Raw genomic sequence first — 23,604 nt, forward strand, 5'->3', positions numbered from 1 at the left:
TGTCAGTTTTCCTCCTCCAAATAGCATTTTTCTACTTTTTGTTTTCAGCTAACCCTGGCTACACCAGATACATCTGCAGTTCTCTCGCATCGAACAAAGCTCCTCTGCTACCACGGGAGATGCAGCTATCATTTTGGGATAAGGGGCACCCCCTTCTCCGTCATATGGAACCACCCTAGAATCCTCCAAAAACAGTCAACGCTTCGTACCTGGTCCTATTCTACCCATCAGTTTTTGCTGTGCGCTGCACAGAAATGTGCACTTTATGCGATGAGTAGGCCAAAAACAGCCGTTTTTTAAAATAACAAATCTTCACCAAAATTCAGTCCTGGGAAGGCAGGTGGGGGGGGGGGAGCCCATGACAAACTGTCTGCAAAGTATTAGCCAAATTCAACATTCAAGTAAAAAAAGGTATTAAATAAATGGCATTAGGCTCCCAGCAGAATAGCGGGTACATTAACAGTCACCTGAATTGTGCCAGGCTTGTGAAAGCACAGGGGGATGCAAATCCTGTGACCCAGGCAGAGGAGAGGTTGCGCCCTAGTGGGCGTTAGGGCCCCAAAAGGTAAACCTGCCGATGTGCAGAGGCTGGTTGTGTAGCCCGTTGGGATTGGAGAGGTGTGCAATATATAAACAGTGAAACTGGACAGCTTGGCGGTGTAGCACAGTGGTAACGGCCCAGGTGAGTAGCTTAACCCTTCACTGAAATTTCCCATTTCTATGGCAGATCATGAAAAATTATTCTGGGGACTGGATTCAGATAGGGGACGAAGGTACGTGTTCAGATTCTAGACCTAGACGCAGATTTCCAGCTCTGCTCAACACTGCAGTCATCTGTGGTCTTGCTAGATGTGCAAGGTGGGGCGCAGCATAGCGAGTCCCCCAAATTCTGCAAGTACAGTCCACTAACGTTTTAGTGTCATAAATGCGGTGTTGATGCCCCTTGATATAAAACTGCGAAGTGAGAAGACTGTAGACAATCTTTCACAAATCTCTTTCCATGTATTCCAGCACAACAGTAGTTTCTCCACCTGGGGAGAAATGCTTGAAGGTATTCTGCATAAAATCTGGGTACAATACAAAGTTACTGCCATTGGACTACTGGTGTTACGAGTGCACCTTGTAGTCCAAAACCCGACTGCACATTCAAACCCAACTAAAAGGAACGTAGCTAAAAAAACAGGTGAAGGCCAGTGAGGGTTTAGGGGATGGTTCCCCATCAAGGCACCTCATCTCAAAGCATGGGCCGCAACCTGGAACAGCAGCCTCAGAAAGCAGTCTTGTTCACTAAAGATCACATGGCTTGCCTCGAGGGTTTTCTCTGGGAGATCGAATGAAGTAGACGACATGTACCAAGGCCTCATTACCCCCCCTCAATGAAGTGCAAGGATCGTGAAAACCGATTGAGACTAAAACATCTGAGAATTTTGGAAAGAAATGAACGAATGTGCCAGTGTTGGCCTACTATGCAAGTTCCAGTAAATATTGTGAAGTGCCTCCCAGGAATATGGAGCTGATAAGGCCCGCCGAGTTGACCAGGCGTGACTATATCCCATCCAGCCACACAATTCTTTTGAAGACAAACTTCTGCGTTTAGCTAGGTAACATTGACCGATCTAGAGAATACCTCATCAGTGCAAAATTATAGAGAAGACCAAACCTCAAACCAGTGGGCGATGGATAAACTCATCAAGCATGGTCTCAGATTCAGGTGGGCTTAGCCAACTTTCACACGTCGGGATCAGGCAAAGTTGGTAAGGCAGAACACTTATGACTGATTTGGAACAGATGCATAGAAGGCCAACCTATATTGCTACAGGGACAACTCTGGGAGTTGTAGCCAAACCAGTTCAAGGTATCAGTGGAGAGTTCTAGGCCAAATCTGAAGAAGCGAGCTTGTAAAGGGTCCACAATGAGTCAAACAAAGGAAGTCCAAATTACACTTCGACAGTAAGTATACAATAATTTATGGCCAAACATGAAAAATTACTACCAACAGGTAGAAGTCTCACACAACACTAATAGAAGCAAGTCACTAGAGTGGGGCATAATACAGATCAAACCGCTGTAAAGGAAAGTGTAGATTTGTTTATGCAATACAGGTCCAAGAGAACTAGCCGTAGCTTCAGGAAAAGTTTAGACAGTTTGTAACTCTGGAAAAAAAGTCCAGTGAACGATTCCAAGGGTTAGAGGAAAGTTATTCTAACAAATGTCCAAATTTTGGAAGGCTTGCGTGCGCAAGCAATGGCAAATCCAAAATATTGCAAAGGTTTTAGAACTTTCAAAAGGGAGTTTAGGGGCAGGTAAGAACCACTGTAACTCACCCCCTACTCAGATTCTTCACAGGGCTTGGCAGGCCAATGGAAGGTCCAAAGTTGCTTTCTCGCCATCCGCCTCAGTTCCTGATTCGAGCAGATCTCTGGTCAGTCTTTGGCTGGTGCAAAAACTCTTGGTGGCAGAATGCAGAAAAACACGATGCAGGACCCCTCTCAGGATTTGTCTGGTAAACTGTTTGGCAGCACGGCAACACAAAGGGACTCGCATGTCGCAATTAAACCTCCCCCCCCCCCCATCTCGGGTCACTTTGACGATGGACAAGATGAGTATCCCCAAAGCAGAATAGCAACGTCTGCAGCACAGTAGCCTAAACTCAGCTGGACAATCCCAAAGCACTTCAAAGGATCTTCGTAGGGTATAGAACAGATGTCAGGAATGCATGTTCCCTCCATGGGTCGCAGAAGATTAATAGCAAGACAGGACTCTTCCAGGACAGCAGCAGAAGTTGGACGTCAGGTCTCCAGTCTCCTTGCGGGTCTTACAGCTGAACGGGAGTCTTCACTTCAGGATCTCTCCAGAGTGCGTGCAAGGGTCCTCATGACAAGCCTGGTAAGAGTCAAAACTCCCACTAGCCAATAGCAGACCTAGCCTAACACACCTCAGCAGTGGTCCAATCAGGACCACTGGTGGGAACACTTGCGCATAACACCAGACACACTGAAACCAGTTTATGGATTGGGACCAGACAGTCCCAGCAAACACATAGCCCTCCAGTAGCCCGCCAAAAGCCTCTGCTTTCCCAGTCGATAAGGATTTTTATGGTCTCACAGGCTAAAAGACAAGATGGCCAAAGGACAAGCAAAAAACCTTGTGGCACGGACATGCTTGGTCACAGTTCATGGCCAAACGTGGTAAATGCAGTAAGGCTAAAACTTAGAAGTCCCAAAAAATGTCAAAGTCACTGCTGCCACCAGCAGACCTAGAGTAACCAAAAATCCTTTAGGGCAAAAACAAAAGTGTACAACATTGTACGATAAGTTACCACAAGTGATAACAAGCTACTAAAAGCAGGTACAATGCAACAAGACTAATGTTTCCCAGTACTGACAGCGTGAAGGACATGTCAGTTTGCCCATAACAGATGAGCAAAAGACAGTGTAGTCAAGCTAAAGGCTTCACTGCACACAGGTCAAGATAAAGAAAAGAAAATCAAAACGTTTGGGGGGGTGCATAAAAAAAAGTGCAGTAAAGAGGAAAACTTTCCACAAAGTCTGACAGATTACAGACCAAGGGTCCCAAACAGGAAAGGACTTGCAACCTGGTGTGCAGCAAGGACTCCCCAGTCTGCATCCTGCGGAAAAGAAGTTTGAATTGGTGCTGACTAAAACTGGTTTTCCTGCAGTTGACTGAGAATCCATCAGGCATTAGTAGGTTAGACTCAAGCTCTGTCTGAATGTGGCAACAGATGACCAGGGAGGGAGAGGAAATGGGGATACTATGTGCATCTTTACAAAATGTCCCCTGGCCATAGCTAAACTGGATTCTTTCAATATCTAAAGGCTGAATGTGCCCAAAACAATCCAAACTACTGCTACACTCTTGAGGATGGTGTAGAGGTTGGCCACTTTCAGGGGGCACACTGTACAGAGCAATAGAAACAGATCTTAGATGCCCTAAATAGAAGAAAAAAGGTGTAGAAGTGATGCATTTAATCACCCTTCAAATGAGTGGGGTACATCATTTTATCTGAAGGTCAACTACATCTACTTCTGGTATGCTGGGAGTTCACGATCTAAACCTAGCTTAAATATATGCCCCAAATGAGGCACAGGAAGTATTTTTCCTGTACCCTTTTCCCCAAGGTCGGTCACAATTTGTTAGAGAAGGGATTATTGGAGATAAATTGCACTATGGACAATCCTTTCAATGCACCATCGTCCTTGGCTGAATACATCTGCGAACAAGCTTTTCTGTAAACTCCCCCCTCCCCCCCCACTTACCTGGGCACAATTTATTTTTATAACACACCGAATTCTGCTACGGTGTTAGGTTTCTAAGCGTGGATCTGGGATCCAAACTTCTGTTGCTGCTTCCAAGACCAGCGTGTTGCCCCTGTGCTATCCTCAGTTCGCCATGAAGCATTCAGTGCATGGTTGCTTGTGCTGTACAAGTCAATAAGCAGAATACTCAATCATTCGAGGACCATGCCATAAGCCAAACCTGTTTGAGGCACTGAAAAGGGACTAGATGTGTGTGATACATGCCGATCACAATAGAATTTTTTTCCCCCCTTGCACACAAACTTGTAAGACTAGATCTTCATGTACTGGACATAACGAGAAACCATAACATTCATTTTCTATAGTGCCTTTCACCATATGAATCGAACCAAAAATCCCATCTAAAGTTCCTGGCTACATTGTGCATCCAAACGGACAAACAATGGCATTCCTTTGACGATCCGGAGGGGGCAATGGCGTGTCCTCTAACAGCACATTTTCTCCATCGACAACCCTCCAGATGTGGATAACAAAAGCAAAACAACCACGCTGAGGCCTCACAATGTCACCCAAAAGGAAAGACTATGGTTTGGCGGAGAACCAGAAGGAGCCGGAAAAAAAAAAAAGTATGTCTCTCTATATCATTCTCACTTGGGACCCTTGCCTTGCAACCGGCTCCTACATTTTCAACCATGGCACCCTCAGAGACAACCTGGGACTCAAAATGGCGAGTCGGCAAAGCCATGATCGTTTACCTCCCATGGCTCCCGCATATACTGAAGACAATTTGCTCGTCACCTGGGGCCATCATGGACTCCCATCCATCAGTTTGTGCTCTAGTTTATTCTCTGGCTTACACAAACTACCGATGACACCCCCTCCCCAGCAGGGTCACAGTCATTCAATGGGCAGGAGGAGGTGGGGGTGGGCCTGCCTTGTTTTCCCCCTCACTCATAGGCTTGTTCAACTTTGTATTTGGGTAAAACCTACTACCCCAAGGTTTATAAAAATGGTAGCGTTTGATGCAATGGGAACTGGATACATGTATATCAGATCAGATCGCTCATATAGGTGGCCGCAACATACAGGTATTTAACAGCAATCCTTGTCCAACGCTACCCTTTCTCGAATAGAATGGCGACTGAACTGCACCTAGTAACCCCTCAACGTCCAAGAAATGTCCACCCTATCAAAAGACAGTGGATACTCATTTACATGACCTACAGTGTGACATTAAATTTGTGCAGGAAACTCGCCAGGAGGGATTGGATGGGTCGGTACAGCTGCACACTCCCCACATAAGGGCAAAAGATGAGCCTCCATTCTGATACAAACGTATCCCATTTGATAACCTCTATCCAATTGCTGACAGAGGGTAGATCCGTCCTCCTACAATGGCTCATACAGGGCCAACCAATAACCCTTCTAAACGCATATGCCCCACGACGGATATCCCTCCTCCTTTTTCTCTCACACACACCCCTATTGGGGAGCCATACTATTATTGTGGGAGATTAGAACACAATGCTGGACCTACAGGGCACAACCCTGGCGCACTAACGCATCACACTGACACAAATCACCTTAGACCTAGCTCAGGCTCAATGCTATTCAGGAGTGGGGACAGACTGGCACAATGACCCAATGGTTAGTAAAATAGTAAATACAGCCATGTTTTCAGCACGAAAAACCCTGATTATTCACTGGAAGGCTGAAACGGCCCCATTCAAACAGGCCTGGCCATCTCTATCAACCAGACTATGCTCATTAGAATGCTCAGTCTTAAAACACAAACACGCACAAGCTGACCACACCAGCTGATAACTACCTATGCTGCTAGGTTTGATACCACAGCATATATGACAAGACACCCATGGACCAATCCATATAGACACTCACAAAATCACATACATATGCAAGTAAGAGGGGGTGGTGACCATCACGTTGGTGTGGAGAACAGAGTGGGGAGAACAGAGTGGTGAGGCAGAGAATGAGCAGACTATGAATGTCAAATCTATGCATGTGCCTCACAACCACATTCAAAGTCATGCTATCTGTTTGAAATTTTTCAATAAGTTAAAAAAAAGAATTCCAAAGTGGCAGCAAAGTAACAAGACTAAGGGAAACATGTTGCCCAGTACCGACAGCCTGAAGGACAGGTCAGTTGTCAAAAACAAAAGCCAGTGTAGTGAAGCTGAAGGCACTCCAGCAACACCAAAATACAAGTAAAAGGTCTGGGTTCCATAGAAATGGAAGTAAGGTGCTATGAAGAGAAATGTTTCCCAGCAGGTCCGATGAGACAATGTTAGAGGCAATTGAAGATGACCAGGCTCAATTCAAATAGTCAACTGCCTCCGATACTTACTTTTTCCAGCGCTCCAGAAAAAAGGATGTTCATAGCCTGCATTTTGCCAATATGGGTTATTGAGCTGTAAAGGAGAAAACATTGTACAATCATTAGGGGGAAGGACTTAGCATTTGCAGAGATTGCTTACTGAAGGAAATTAGTTTAGTGGTTGCTTCCTGTCAGATAGCCTTACACATCCGTACCCTATTACACAGCATTAAAAAAAGTACCACCCCACTAGGACGACATGCATTACTCACCGTTAAAGCATTTCTGATGGTTGCATCTGCTTAGAGTCACATGCTGTGCATAGGCTAGAGCGCAGTACCCAGAGATGGTGGTTGAATGTGTGAAGGAATACTTGTCCCACCAGAGAATCAGCGAGCGTGTGCATCTAGGCAGTAGTGTAAAGGTGTGTACAGAACTCCAGGTTGCTGCCTTGCAAATGGACTCAAAGGAACATTTGCAATGAATGCTATGAGAGCCCCTGTGCCCTGAGGAGTGTGGTCTAGGCGTGAAGGGCAGATCTCTTAGCTAGGGTGCTACAGTGCGATGCAGTTTACAATCCACTTTGCGATCGCCGATTTAGAGGCAGTCCCCTTCCCCAATAGCTGCCACTGGAACGAATAACTGAGCGAAAACACAGGACCATGTTATCCAGAGACCATTCCCCTTGGAGCAGTTCTGAGGGTACCTGGAGGTGTAATCTGGCCATTGTGCGTTCTCCAGCATTGCTAACAAGTCGATCTCTGGAAAGCCCCAGTCTGCAAAGACGTTGAGTACAATGTCCTTGTGCAGTCGCCAATCGTGCTCTATGAGGGGGGAGATTCTCTGTTCGAGTAAGTCTGCCAGAGGATTGAGTTCCTATGGAACGTGGTTTGACAGGAACATCTTGTGTTTGAGAGCCCACTTCCATGTGTTCTGGGACAGTTTGGACAGCCCTAGAGTGAGTGCCTCTTTGTGTAAGTAACACATGGCTGTAGTACTGTCGGTGAGGACTAGTACAGTCTTCCCCTGGAGGCGTGTTTTGAGTGCCTTCATGGGCAACACTGCTAGCAGTTCCAACAAGTCTGATTGGATGCTACCACTGGGGACCACACGCTGTGTGCCATCTGATTAGGTGGGCACCACCACCACCACCCCCCCAACCCCGTCAGATGAGTCTGGTCAGAGGCTTCTACTGGAGAGGTGGTGAAGGTTTTCCCTGGACCACCACTGCAGAGACTGAACAAGGGCTGCCAAGACAACCACTATATCATCCCACTGGCCTGACATCATTGGCTCTAGAGCCCCTCTTGCATGGGGGTCAGGCACAGGCGAGCATGTGGCACTAGGTAGATGCAGGAGGCCATCATTACCAACAGACGTATGGCTTTGCATAGTCACCTTGTGACTGGCTACATAGTGAGGGATATTTAACAGCATGTTTTGGACCCTCTCATTGGAGGGAAAGTCCAGACAGTTTTTGGTATGAATTAGAGCCCCCAGAAACCGTGAAAGCATGCATCTTTCATATCCAATTTGGCCATGTAATTCCCCTGCAGCAACAGTGGGATTACCTCCAGCACTTGTCATTCAGAATTTTTGTGGTTTTACATACTGGTTTGCTGGTTGCAGGTCTAACAAGGCGCAGGGTGAGATCATTTTTTTGGGGTACAAGGAAGTATACAATGAATACCCTTGTTTACCTGGTGAATGGGGACTTCTACGGTGCTTTTTTCCAGAAGGATCTGCACCTCTTCCAGCAGAATTTGCCGGTTATAGGAGTCTGCTCTTCAGTGAGTGGCATCGAGGTGGCCGGTGGCACTCATTGCAGTAATCCGGGGTGACAGTCTTTAACACCCACTGGTCTGAGGTGATGACCTCTTGCATGGAAGTGTAAATGAATACAAGCATCCCCAGACCGGTAGGCATGGGAGGTGATCCGAACCGGCTCGTCACTTTGAGGTGGAGGGCTGGGAGCCTCTTGGAGTAGAGTCCCTGCCTCTACGTTGACCTCTCTGCTGATACTGGCTGTTACCATATGAGCCTTGGCCGGAGGACCATGGGGTACTTCCAGAGCCATATTGACCATGGGAAGACCAGGAGAAAGATTAACAGTGAGAGTTTGAGCCTCCCTACTGTCGGAAGGGCTTGGCTGAGGGATTTCAGCATTTCGTGCTCCTTCTTGGCAGTCTCCAGGGAGTCATCGACAGCTTTACCAAAGAGGTTGGATTCCGACAGGTTTATTAGAGATGAGATGCCTGGGTTTCTAGATTTCAGCCAGGCATGTCTCTTAAGTAGAGTCCCCTGGGGTAGTGTGCAGCCGTCTCAGCAACGTCCAGAGTGTTCTTTAACATACTGTGTCACCTGTCTGCCCTCAGTCACAACCACCAGCAGGCGTGATCGTGTGGGCTCAGTGACTTCTTGAAGGTCTTCCTGGAGTAGGCCCCACTGATGTCACTAGCTAGCCAGGAGAGTCGTATTATTTACGATCATGGTTGAATAGGCCGCAGGAGGTAGTGATAAGTTTCCCCAAGGGCATAATATTTTTTGCAATCTTTATCCAGAGGTGCTTCCGCCGTGGACAGTTTATTTGTTGTGCGTGCCGGACCCAGAGGTATCAGGGCGCAGGTTACAAGAGAACTTACAGCTTAGTTACAGAAGTTAGGAGCAAAGGTAAGGACAAGCTACTTCCACGTTCCAAGATGAAGGTAAGTAGCATAGAACAGTTACAGGAGTTAGGAGCAAGGGTAAATACCCAGTGAAACCCCAACCCTCTTTCTAGTGGTTGTAACCCCCAGGGAGTCGGTGTGGCATGACCCCGTATGACATGGGGTCGGAAGCATATGGGCAAAACTCTCAACCGGAGGGTGGACTGCCCTGTGAGGGATGGTGATAAAGGAACCAGGTGCTTCTTTACAGATTGCCTAACTAGTGGGAGTCTTCTCCTTCAGAATATTTGACAAAGTGAGTCAGGGTGTGCCTCACGAGTACTTCGAAATGATCAGCTGCCCCCTTTAGAATGGCGTTGATCATTTCATCTACAGGTGATGAATACCTTTGTGCAGGCAAAGAAGGTGGGTATAGACAAATAATGTCTGGGTCATGGGTGTGTGTAGGCGACAGCTAAGGGCCCTGATCCCTTCACTGACCCCGATCCCAATCTGGTTCTTGCTCCCCTATGTCCTGCACAAAAGGTTTCTTCCTATTTTGAGACATCTAGGATATCCTCCTGGTAGCTTTGTACAGAGACAGGAAGTTTGTTATTGTGGGATGGGGAAGGAGTCTTCCCCTAGATCTCTTTGGAGAGTCCAGAGAAATCAATCAATTGGGCCATTTTGGCCATATAAATCAAATCTCTCCCTAGTCCATAGGGAAGATTCAGAAGTATCGCGAGGTGGAAAGGTTTGAGTGAGTTTGGTGGGGGGCCTTCGAGAGAGGCTGGGGGCTTTGTAATACTCTAAATGAGATGGGGTTCCCTGGTGTTCAGTAGTGGCCGTAATAGCTGCAAGACTGCAGATTTTCCGCAGCTGAAAGCAGGTTGACGTGCCTGATGGCGCCAGCGATTCTGCCAAAGCCCTAGGCCCTAGTGCGCCCTTGGATGGCGTTCCAGTGACTATGCTTTTGGGGGTGAATGCACTTTGTAGAGGAATGCCCAGTAACAAGCTGCATGGGCATTGCATGCAGGGCGCCGAACTACGAGGTTCAGAAGGCCCAGTTATCGACAGCCCTGATGGCGTTGCATGCTTGTGCGAAGCTTCTGCCAAGGAGGCCTTGGGGCTTCGTTGTTTGGTACTCTGGTGTGCGTGTGCACCCTGTCACTGGGATGTGAACTCCCCATAAAAGAGCTGGTGGGCTGTCAGCCTGGGCCTTGGGGAGCCTAAAGGTTCTGCCGAAAGGCCAATGGAGTCATGGCTGCCGATGGATTCCTCGTCATCCAAAGCGATAGCGCCAATGGGGGGAAGGGCATAGGCTGCCCAGCATTTAGTCCACCAGTCTTAACATCTTGGGAAGAAAGCTTGCATGACTGCTCATCGTGGTTACGGGGTAGACACCGATTTGCAACGGCGATAGGTGTCCTTCGACGGGAGTTTGCGGTTACACGACAGACAATTTAAAGGCATCCTCTTCATAGCAGAGGGTGATGGCAGCCAGCCCAGAGAGGAGAAGGGAAAAGGAAACGCATTCTTGAAAAAGAATAAACCCAGTGCCCTACTGTAAGGGCCGAGGCCACGCGGTAGACAGATATTCATCAATTCACCAGTCACGGATGTCTTCCACGATGCAGTCCCTGAAAAGTAGACGGGAGACAATGTATTCAATATTGAGCAATATTACTCTTGCGAGCTTGCATAGGATGACCAACTAGTTGGGTGGAAAAAGACAATTTGAGCTCAACACGGGAGGGATTTTGGGTACACTACACGTCACACGTTAGTGATAGTGTTACTAACACCCATGTTGACGTCCCCTTTCGATCTTCGAAAGAAAGGTGCATTACTCTGAGATTACCACTAGATGTCTGACTATATGCACAGCTTGCGATTCTAAGCAGATTCACAAGCATCAGAAATGTATTTGTGCCAGATGCAGTATTGTAAAAGGAAGGTAGAAATAATTGAAAAACTGGAGCAGCAATTAAGACACTTGTGCCGCAATGACCAGTGTAGCCTGGAGGAATACCAAGAAGATGGCCAGAGAATCTCGTATTACCTTCTCTGTGACATGGTTGGTGTGAAAATGCTCAATGTTACATCAATTGGTGCAACTACTATCACAGCCTGTGATATGACCTATGCAAGCAGAAGTCGATTGCTTGATGGGATTAGATGTTCCCCATCATAAAGCCCAGTGGAGGAGTTTTAAAACTAAATCTGAGCTGGTGGGTGTGGAACCAGCAAGAGGTGAAGCATGATCATGCCAAGACCAAACTTAAACCATCGGACCAAACAATGGAACAATGCTAAAAAAAGCAAGTAGCATCATTTACAAGGCATCTTAGTCAGAGGGCTCTGGAGGCTCGAAAAATAACCAAAGAAGCTTTGAGTGGGAGACATCACCCCTGACCAGAATCCATAAATTAGCAAGGTTTTAAATTACCTTAGAATTGAGGGATCTTTAGGGGCAGGGGTGCAGAACCAGTGGCCACCTGATTCACCAAAACCTATTGTAAAAGTATTGCTGTCAGAGGCCCATTGAATAGGTCACTCAACAGGGAAGCAGTGTGTTGCCTACAGCAGAAATGTGCCTTAGATTATGAGGTTGATGAACTGATGGGACCTCCAGCCCAAAGATCACTTCCAGCAGCAGTAAAGCTCTACAAACTGAGTAATCCAAAACCCAAACTGCCACGAGTTAAACTTTTAATCTGCAGTAGCATTAATGAAGCTCAGACCATGCATTACAGAAGTGAATCTCCTTAACCTTTCAATCAATGCAGAGCAACAGTGATTAGGACACATGCGCCTGATCTTCATGCAAAACATTTAGGTGGTGTACCAGTCTTAACATATCCTAACCTCAAACTCCTTCATTGCTAAACACTATTAGCAAGGGTCAAAGGAGAACAAGCTTGTGCTATCAGACCCGTCTCAGTTACGTCATGTCCACCCCACACCAGCCAGATTAGCTCATTTTGAATGTTTAAAAATCCACATCACAAGGTTCATGTTAGAGACCTAACAAGACAGTCTTTCAAACCCACTCTCAGAAAGTTTGCCCTGATCTCAATGGTTTCGTAACACCCCCCCCCCCCCCATAAGTTACATATAGAGCAACAATGCAGGGGAACCTCTGAAAATAAAACATGGACAGGTAGAACATTTTACTTACTAAACCGGCCTGCTCCTGGTAGCGGGCCAGTGACGGGGCTTAAATGGGGCACGATTGGAGATTTGGGTACACACCCATACATCGAAATTCAGACAATGTGCCACGCCACAGGGGCAATTTTGCCAAGTGAAAATCCCAGACCCAGTCAGTGATCGGCACAACTCAAATGTAAGATGGAACTTTGTCCCTCCCAAAGCAAACAGGATGAAATACCTCCAACTGAATAACTGGGTCCTTCACCCAGATGCAACGAAAGGGCACCAAACCATCAATGACTTAGACACTAGAGGCTGATGGAGGGCCAGATTGTAGCGCTATAAATGATGCAACCCAAAATCTTGTGGTTGCATCACCAGCAGATTCTGACAAGGACTTGTCAGCAATACCGGCTAGAGCTCATCTGTGTGAATATAAAGGAGGTCTTTTAAGTTGATCCTTTATTATAATAGCCCAATAAAGATCTTTACACATACAAAAATCTAACAAAAAACGAGATACATCATACAAAGCAATACATTCAGAATGGAATAGTCCATCATAGATCAAAAATGGGTAGTTATTGGAAATTACATTTTTACTATGAATAGAATATAAACTACATGTAATGGGAGAGGTCTCAACACCATGAAATACAAAGTCATATGTACTTATACTTTACACTTAGCCACATAATTACATTGTTAATTTGTATGTGTGTTAAGATAACCATTACTCTTGGTTTGATAAACAATCCTTGTTCGAGCCCTTTGCTGCCAAATCCACCAATTATACATTCTACGAATAATTCTTTTGTCCATCTGTCTTAATTTTGTATGCAGATAAATACAAAATGAAAGACCAAGCTTGTGTCCAAAAAGTAGCCTCTACATTCAGTTTGTAGGCAGTAACAATGCTCAAATTATTAGTTGCCATAAGCTTAATGTGAAGAGATTCCACTGAATTGACGATCAGAAATAAATAGTCTGCTTATAATTAAAGAGCTGCTTATAGAATTCAGCTTGGTTTGTAAGGTAAATGTACCTAATCGGGTAGAGCTTAGAAGGCCAAGTGAAGATTTCAGACAAAGCCTTTCAGTCAATTCAAGATTATTAATAAGCTCACTAGTCCAGATCTCTGCACCAGGTAAAATATTTATAAATCTGGCCTAAACTGCAAAACGAATATCCTGCATGAGGGCAAGGGTGCAGTATATACCATGGCCAATTAAAGCACCGTCATCTCTTACTGCAGGCGCTGGAAAACAGATTCAAGCATTCGAGAAAACTGCTGTACTGGATTTGAAAGCCGAGTTGTAATACTAGGGGATCAGGCAGACGAAATATGGTCAAAAGGGATATCATGGGCTGCAGTTAGGGAACGATATTTATGATGAGCCCATTTTGAGGATATCAGGGCGCAAGTGTGGGCAGCACTGCAATGTGCCTACCCAGACACCAGATCTCCAGTCCATTATGCAACGCACAATACAGGAATCAAGCTCCTGACCAGTATATCTACCAGACACAAGAGATGTTGAGCAGTGGTGATACACTGGTCAAAAACAGAGCTCTTGTCCCTCTATAAGATAGTGGGGATTGAGGCAAAGGGGTTGGCCAGAAATCCAGTCTAATTCTACACAATTGCAAACTGTTGCTGGAGAAAGGAGAAGGAAACGATCCAACTATATACAGATGAAGCAAAACTGGTTCACATAAATCAGTAGAAGGGATGATCGCAGTATTACAGGACATGCAGACAGCACAGGCAGCCGTAAGAACGGTACCTGCATGAGGAGGACACAAGTGGAACAGTGGGTTTCAGCCAACAGTACCAGCAAACACCCCCCCCCCCGGTGTCTCCATCCCAAAGGAGGGTACCCACAGGGTAGGGGGGATATGCAGTGTCAGACATGCAGGAGAACGGGCCATTTGCAAGTGTAGGAGCAGGCCAGTATCCGCCTATAAACATTTGTCCCATATGCTCCAGGAGCGCTGGCCCATACCCCTAGCTGCCCCATGTGGTGCATCGTCCACACCAGCCCCGCCTGCTCCCCTCCAGTTTCCGCAGCTACAAGGAGCTCCACATCCCAGTTCCTTGTACAGCACATCTGACCCCACCACAAGTGCCTCAAATGCCCGACAGTAATGCAGTTCCCAACACCATTACACACTACCAAGTTAAGCGTGATCAGCGGGAATCCCTGGTCTTACCTGGGACAAACACCTACCCGGATAAGGACTGCCCACAGAGAGCCTTAGCATGGTCAGGCCCTGCCAACCCAGAAGAGGAACCCTTGGTGGGCGTGGAGATGAGCAATAACCCTTCATTTTCATGGTGGACACGGGTGCAACTAAATCGTGTACCAGCTAAGGACACTTTCCTTTGTCCGGTGAGGGACATGCAGGGCCTTGTGCAATCTGTTCTATTTACAGAAGAATTAGCCATTAAAGTGGGGGTGGGGACAAGGAAAGATTGTACTGGCCCCATTTGACAACGTCCTCCTATCAACCTGCTAGGTTGAGACATGCTCAGCAACTGAACAGGACCATCTCGTTTAATGAAAGAGGGTGGTATGTTCAAACCGCAGGAATGTGCCACAACAGCCATGGCCATTCATGCCTTAGGGAGAAAGCAACCCGGGGGTTTACAGTACACCCATATTTGTTCATCTATGGGGTTACAGTGTTAAATGTAATACCTCAAGTGGTTAACCTCCGATTTTCTATTCGGCCCACTTAGCCCCAAGAATATTGAGCCAGGACCATCCACACTCTGGATATATGGGGTGGGGGTTGAAGAACAGAATTGTATTAATAGGTACAGATAGCGATCACGGGAGTGATGCACAGTATTGTGCATAGAACCAGCCCAACTGTTCAAAGAAGTGACTGACACAGATTTGAGGACAAGGATGACAGGAGATGGTGCTAGCACTGTTCCTTGTGAAATAGTATCTCCAGGTCCCAGATTTGTGGCAGAAATCGTCAATCTTTTGCCCCAAGAAAATTTATCCAAGGTTTGACATTGTAGATGACCAGCCCCCCATGGAGGTAGGGTTCTTGCGTAGCTTTGCTCCGGTTCAAATTACCAATAAACCAGGGGCGTATTGCCCCAGTGAAATAATACCCGCAGAAGGAATACATGACCCCATCACTGCACACCTACACCAAGGAATTTTATCTTCCAACTCTCCCTGTAATACAGTATATACCCCTCAAGAAATCAAAATGATCTAGTCAGAGGTTTCAGGATTTACACCCTTTGAATGACAGTGAAGCAGAGTTTCCAGTAGTGCCCAACCCCACGACAATACTATGCAACATACCCACAACAGCGACCCACTTTACTGTCATGGACTTTGCACTGAGACGGAATTCCAACACAAGCCTGTCCCGGGGTTATTGCGAGTCCCCCAGTATCTTGAACCGTTTTACATGCAGATTTGGGGGGCATGCACGTACCAAGCACCATCATTTAATATGTGGACAATGTTCGCGTATTACAATTACTTGCTGATAAAGGATACAAAATGGACAGGGCCCAGCTGCAATACCGCCAACAAGAAGCATTACACACAACGGTCAACTGGTTCTGTTCAGGGTAAGAAAATATGCTGCAGAAGTACGCAGCACTCCCCAACCGGTAACAGTTGACATGCAAATATTCCTTGGGTTGTGTAATTGGAGGGCATGATTTTTGACCAACTATGACTGCTCAAAGACGCCCTGAAGGGCACAATTACATAGACGAAGGAAATGCTCACTAGTTTCCAAGAGTTGAGAATCCTTATTGCAACCACCCCTGTCCTAGCAACACTTGACTACACACAAGACTTGATTGCTTCATATTCAGAAAAGTACAATGGTCATAAACCCTTGGCACTAGTGGCATGTTCCAAGTCTTATGCAGGGCCAATTCCCGTGTGAACAAGCTCTCGCTGCAGCAGCTTTTGATAGCGAGAAGTCAGTTACAATTATGAAGGGTGACGTATGTCAAACATGCAGTGTTTGCCATCTTGGAGCGATCCAAATTAGAGAGCATCAGCCTATGAGGTTATACTGTCCAGCCCTTACATAATATGGTGTAAAACCGTGAATTCAGCCACCCAACTGATGTGCACGATTATCTCCCGAGGGACCAGACTATGACCTTCCAAAGCACAAGATTGTGCCCTCACTGTTCTTTGACGACGCAACTATTGACCAGGAGGCACACAGGGGCCACAGTGGTCAGGCTTGTAGATGGAAAGTCTGAAGTACGTGCGGAAAAGATTACCAATGCACTACTCTGCCCATGAGGTGAACTTTATTGCATTAAAGCTCTAGAGGCACTGCAGGGCTGCTGAGTGATCTATTCTGATCTGGCCTACGTCACAACCACAGTCAACTCAGTTGTCTTGATGGAAAAGGAGGGATTTAGAGCAAATGGTACCCAGTGCTACACACGCTGCTTTGTTGGATAGACTAATGTATGCATTGTTGTGGAACCTCTACTATCAGTGGTATGCGCCACGCATATGAATAATGGACACAATCAATTCAAACGCTGCAGCAACAAAGTTAGCAACCTATCTCCCAGTACCAGACATTTATGAATAACCTGGGATTGCAAGTACAGCTGCTAGCTCCAAATACTTCCTTACCAATTACCCAGATTATTGAACTGCAAGGCGTAGCGCCACACGAGGAGCAACTGTATGGCAAAAGTGAGCAACCCCCCCCAGATTTAATATGGAAGCAGGGCAATACAGGCAAGGTGGTGATGCCACTTGTTGGCCATGGTTGCACTACCTGTCCCATGTAGCAAAGCAGCACATCAATGCTGACATACAAGAGGACTGGTACGTGCCCAATCTTCATAATTGTTGATCAACTTGCATAGTATGCCAGGCATACAATACTGGGCAAACACTATGGACACATTGCCTTGCCCTACCAGGCCATACCGTGCGCTCCATGTTGATTACGCCGAATGGTGCAACACCTTCCTCTAGTTAATCATGGTGGTGTGCCCCTTCTGCCATTGCTCCATGTGCACATCTAGATGTCAAATCTGTGGCCACATTTTTACTAATCAGTGCTCCCCAGTGGGGCGTGAGCAAGTATTAAAAACCAGATAATGGACACTCCATTAACAAGTTATTTAAGAAAATAACTGCTTGTGAGCTATTAAGCTCAAGCTATGTTCCATTTACCACTCTTAAGCCAACGCGTTGTCCAACGGATAAACAGCCTCTTAAAGGCCACGTTTTCTAAACCCTCAAGAAGAATTGGGTCCACTGTTTCTCTTAGCCCTTTTCAGCATGCAGATGCAGCCCTGCAAGGATCACCATTTCCCCTCATGAAATAGCGACGGCACATTAATACACCATTGTCGCCAATTAAATGCCTCCGATGCTCACAGGGCCGTGTTTAAAATTTATCTCTCCACCTTGAGGAAATCGAAGGCGGAACAGATCGCACCATAGTGGTTACAAGACAACAATGCTGTACCAGGCTCTGCAAGCTCGCCACTCATCCAGCTGGCCTCAGGGGACACTGGGTGCAACTGCATGCACAGGTGGAGCAAGCCGATGTACAACGTGCAGTTCAGTCAGGTATGCCACTTAATTTGCAGTACTACTAAAGGAATTGCAGTATTGGGTACACCTCTCGGATGCCGGGCGGTCTCCCCATACAGCACCCAATGCAGGGTTCAAGATTGAGGGGAGTTGGGAGTCATTTAGTTCCTGCTTCTAGCAAAGTAGAAACCAACAGCCATTAGGAGCATTTGGCTCCGAGGGCCAACTGGTGCCTTTCAAACATGGAAATGCAACATTAACTTTGAATTTGAGAATATTAATAAAGAATTGGAACACATGTAGTACACATTTAAACAATTATTCATACAGAAGGAACAAAAGTGTTCACTGGTAGCTCCTGGTTCCCCTGCAGTATCTGTCTACTGTGTGATGCCCGACATTCAGGAGCAGGTTTTAGCTCCTGCTCATCAATTTTGAACCCTGCCGATGAAAACAGTAGCATAAGGTCCCCTATTGTCATGACCGTTTCCCTTCCCATGCACAACAGTAAGCATAACAGGTTGATCTTATGCCAAATTGAGTTGTGGGCATCTCATTGTATTCCATGTATGTATCATGTACATCATCAACATCACTGCAAGATTACCTCAGATAGTCCAGTGATCAATACCAACAACTGACAATCCAGCTGCTCCAATGTTTACTGAATGTTTTATTGTCATTGCTAATGCACCAAGTTCAACACAATGCACAATTACTACAGTGGTCAGCATAGACAGTTAGTCACCAAGTAATGAATATGTTAATATGTTTTGGTTCTATTTTAGGGATTAGCATTTGTACACTAGGCCAGGTTATGAGTCGTACTACAGAGGTAAGAATACAGATGCATAATGGAGCACTATCAGTGGTAACAGAACAAATACAGCAGGGGTTAGGCTACAGAGGGAGTCGGGTGGGGGGTACAGCTGTACCAGGTTGCACAACAGCGAGATGGCCTAGGTGTTAAACGAGAGAAATCGAAGGTGGTTCTAGAGTTATTTTCTGAATAGTAGGAGTGTGGGGGCGAGAGATGTCAACAGGGAGGAGGTTCCATAGTCTTGGGGCGTAGGCAGAGAAGGCTGGTTTTCTGGTCCTTTCCTTTTTTGAAACAGCTAAGTGTGCATGTGTGCTGGCTACTGGTGGTGCGCTGTCCACCGGAGATGCAGAGTTTCTCCAAATGGTAGCTGGGTGACTTTAGGGCGACTGCCTTCTAGATGATGCCGCAAGACTTGAAGGCGACTTGTGCGTGCAGTGGGAGCCAGCAAAGGTCGATGAGAGCCGAGGTGATTGTCATATCTGCGTAGACCCTTGAGGCGTGCAGCTGCATATACAGCACCTCAGGGGCACATGGGAGGATGACGGAAGGCCTTCAAGGAGTGGATTGCCCCCATATAGAGGGAGGTGCAATGGTGTGGCTGTGTAAATGTGAGGGAACCTTTAGGGGGAAGGTACGGTTCAAGCCAATTAACTTATCCATGTACAGAGAACACAACTAATACGGTCACATAGAAATGGTCACGTAAAGGGGTGGCTGAAGGATGGGATATGACGAGTACAGAAGGATTGGATTAGATACAATGGCCGATGTGCATCATCCAGAATGTAGCAATGTGTAGTACAGCCATATGTGCTCAGTGGGAAAACAGGGCAAACTGAAGCTGCCATGTCTGTTCCTCGATTCCCCCACAGGTCAGGAGCGCCCAAAATATTAGTGCCCCAGGATATACCATCTCTAGAAGCCCAGTGCTTAGTTCATATAACGCCAAGCCGGGTTCACAGCTTGTTCCAGGGGCAGTGAGTACAAATTTGATGGGCGGAGACCAAGCAAAATGTGCCAAGAACACCAAAGACCCACAATGCAAACTATGCCCACCACTAAAGTATATTGTTCAAATCAGATGGCAAGAGGTGGTGGTAAGCTGCACACCAGGGGGCTGGTGGGATTTGACGAAGTAGTAATATGGCACATGAACAACGAACGTCTTACAATATGTACAGCATAGGTTTTTGAAACCTACATGGTTTGAAACCAAAGTGAAAGTGCAAGCACCGGAAGTATCAGTTGTGTTCAGGGGCTTTGGAATGTTCCAGTGGGACCCAAGAAAAGGCAACACGACTTTGTACATTCCAGACAAAGGCACAGCAAGACTCATGGCCATGTACTGCGTGTGTGGCCAGCAGGTGTAAGTTATCTTCCACCTTCATTGGTTTAAATGGCGATCTTATATTCTGCTATTCTTGCAGTCCCTGAAGCAATAGCTGACAATAGCACCAACTACAATCACAACCCAGTCGAGAACCCCCACAAGTGTAAAGAAGGCATTTGTTGCAGTTGGCGAATGATGCAGAGCAAGGATTGGATGCGATCAAGAGCAAAATTTCGTAGGTTGATGACTCTCCAAAACAGATACGTGCTAGACTGGACGCCTATGGTAGCGGGTGTGCAAAATAATAAAGTGTACTGTTGCACATACACCCCCAAATGATTCAGAGAATGGGTACCCATCAGATATCATAGGGGGCCTACACAGGCTAAGACAGGCATGGAAAGTGAAGCCGGAAGCTGAATGGTTCAATACAATGTTCTCGTGGGCACCATCATGGCTCGAAGCAGTGCTGAAGATAGTGATTCCCGGTAGTACTACTGATGGCGTTTTGTACATGCCAAATGATCCTTCAATGCTGCTTAAAGACCCTCCCGAATAGCATGATGGTTTCGATCAGGCAAAATAGTGCACCTTGTGGTTCAAAAGATGGGCATGCTCAAACAGACTACCCTAAGAAACATCACATGGTCAGAATTGAGACCCATAGACATGTCAGGGAGGACTGGACCCAGAAAATTATACAGAACATTGGTCAACTGATCAGGTACCCCAGAACAATATGTCCAAGCACTTGCGCGAGGTGTGCCAAGTATGGCTGCCTAAAGAAGGCGCCTGGAGAGAACGAGAAGCAGCAGAGTTAATTAATGTTGGATTAACTAAAGGGGGAAATGTTGGGCTGTATGTTAACTCATGCGCGCCCCCCCACCCCCCCGCAACGATTTAGCTTGAGGGAAATGTACCAAAAATACAAAGAAACAATGAGGCCTTGCTGTAGGTGGGGGTGCTTGGTAGGCAATAGGTGGTAGCGCGATATGGGTGTAATGGGTTATGTGAACGCTCGTGGAGGGGGTGAACTTTTGTGGGGCTATATAATAGTATGCGATACAAATGAACAATGTCATAGCCAGACCTGTTCCGCTTCAGAAAGCACTGAAACACCAACATACTACGATCAAGGTCTTGGATGGTTGAGGCCACGGTAAAGACAGCAACGCAACCTGGCACCTAGTACAAATGCCTAGCCAAGGCATAGACAAAAAGGCCTTCAACCTGGATAGATAAACGTGTCCATTGTTTCATGTTGCAAGCCTGCGCAATCAGAAAGTCATGCAAATAGCCAAGCACAGTTAGGGCTGAGCCTGTCCCTAAAGGACGATCTCCTGGGAGCCATGGCAGGTCTTGAGCTGCCAAAGTAGCCCACCCCACATTTAGGGCACGAGCGCCTCCCAAGACAATGGTCACCATTTGACCTGCCAGATTCCCACAAGCAGAGCACGTAAATCCATCAATTTGACTGATTAGTGTAGTCATGGAAAGGCCCAGGTGAACGCCCATGAGTGGGCAGCTGCAATGGGGGGAGTGGGGAGGGAAACTGAATAGGATGGTCTATGATTTGTCTTACGATGTGATGCCAACAAATCTAGGTCTGTGCAAGGGAGGCCTGCATGTCTGGATCAGGAGAAGTGCCTCTCATTTCAGAGGGACAATTTGACCTCAAGAGTATCCACTGCCCATCACGTGAGGTGCCCATGGGGAGGGATACAGTCTTACATGGGCTGCCAATCATGTTCCTAGAACCCAAGGGGGCAAAGCCAAAGACTGGCGTAGAGTAACTGCAAACAATCATTCGATGTCCCATAGAGAGCGTGTGGTAGGTACATAGGGGATGGCCAATGAGGTTGGGGAATGGGTGCCATATACTGCTTAAGTCATGGGTGGCAACACTGCCTGTTATGTATCGCTTGTGTGAACTAACCAGTGCGCTCTGTAGCAGTCGAGACTAAAAGCCCCTACCACTTTCTGTATGAGAAATACAACTTTGTTATGCTTGCAAGAGGTACATGAAGCCAAGATTGTTTTATGCGTCTGATTGTTGGTGATCTGCCCTCCAAATACATCATGGGTTTCTGAGGATTGACAAAAGTGTTTGTTTAGCTCAATTTTTGTTTGAAAATGGTCCTTCTCCTGGTAAAACAGGACAACTAATGTGAAGGAGGCTGAGACAGTCAAGGAAATGTTAAGGTCAGGGTAAATAAATACCTGTTTCTTTCAGTGGCGGTCTTCTTGATACTCTTCTCAATGTGCCCATTTTCTTCATTCCCCTGTTTTTTGGCAACGCGCATTTTCCCAGCTTTAACTAGAGCAAAAGAAAGAAATGTTTTTTTTTTTTAAAACTGCACTTTGAACTATTACAACAACTGGAACACCTACTGAAAATCTAAGTACTGAACAATCGGTGCGGTTGATGCATCCGTTTAAATGCATGAAGTATTTCAAATCAGCATCAAGGGAGATCCGGTGCACCACATGCAGGAGGGAGCTTTTAAGAGCGAGTCTGGCCACAGAGATTCTGTCCAAAAAGGTGACCAAGGTGGGTCGTAAGATTTCACAAATCAGATTTAAAAAAAGGCAGGAAGCATAGTTGCCAAGAGAGGGTATTCAGCTCAATGGGACTGCGGTGCCAACATTGCATACAGTCCCTGGTGGCCCAAGAGTAAGGCTGACAGAAACAGCCTTGTACTATTGCCAAACCCCCCGAAAGAGAAACTCGAAACTCATGTCCCAAAGAAACAGGATATTAACTAAATCCTCCAAGATGCACCAGGGTTAGGAGCAGAATCCAGAGTGTCTATCAGGGAATAAGCTATGGGAAAAACACAAGCACATCCAGAGACACATTAAGGGCCAGACGCATGGAATCAAATGAATATATATTTGGGAACTGACACATATGGACATGCTAATCTTTATATGAACTGTACAAACTGAATAGATAGGAAAAAGCAAACTAGAGAGGGTCCCTGGAATGCCCCCCACTCCCATGAACATGACGGCCTGAAGTAAAAAATGCACAAAGTCACTCACTTTTCGGCTAGTCCCCAGGAGGACCAGTGACTGACACGTATGCGGAAAGATACTCTTAGACAGCACTTCAAACCATAGCCAGAGAATGTCTTTATGGATACAGGTGCTTCAACATTGCTCATGGACCCAAATGTTTTGACGGATGACGTGGACTAATGCAGAGAAGCCACTGTGCTGACCATTAATGACACCATGATGTAGCCACAAAGTACACTCACAGCCATACACAACGTTACAAACACGTTATAACATGCACACAGTTCTGTAGATAAGAGGACAGCTATACATACTGTCAAAAGCATTATTTTCCTCTAAGAGCAGGAACGCTGAATGCAAGGCAACAAAAATAGTGTATAGGTGCGTTATAAATGCCATATATCAGAGCAAGCTTGTAGAGGTTTATAGAAACTAACCATATCCAACTACAAGATC

At 46.3% G+C, this 23,604-nt stretch overlaps 1 protein-coding gene across 2 annotated transcripts in view; it reads right to left on the reverse strand.

Annotated features, from left to right (window-relative positions):
- The window catches only part of DAPL1 (death associated protein like 1), a 56,700-nt gene that overhangs the window by 14,442 nt on the left and 18,654 nt on the right, over positions 1-23,604 (reverse strand). For both annotated transcript variants that reach the window (XM_069616379.1, XM_069616380.1), the window contains exons 2-3: positions 22,348-22,444; positions 6,643-6,706 (exon numbers count right to left, since the gene is read on the reverse strand). In XM_069616379.1, coding sequence (XP_069472480.1) covers positions 6,643-6,706; positions 22,348-22,444 — 161 coding nt within the window. The remainder of the gene's footprint in view (positions 1-6,642; positions 6,707-22,347; positions 22,445-23,604) is intronic.

The sequence above is a fragment of the Ambystoma mexicanum genome, chromosome 9 (genome assembly GCF_040938575.1).
Source record: "Ambystoma mexicanum isolate Mex_15411 chromosome 9, UKY_AmexF1_1, whole genome shotgun sequence".
NCBI lineage: Eukaryota > Metazoa > Chordata > Amphibia > Caudata > Ambystomatidae > Ambystoma > Ambystoma mexicanum.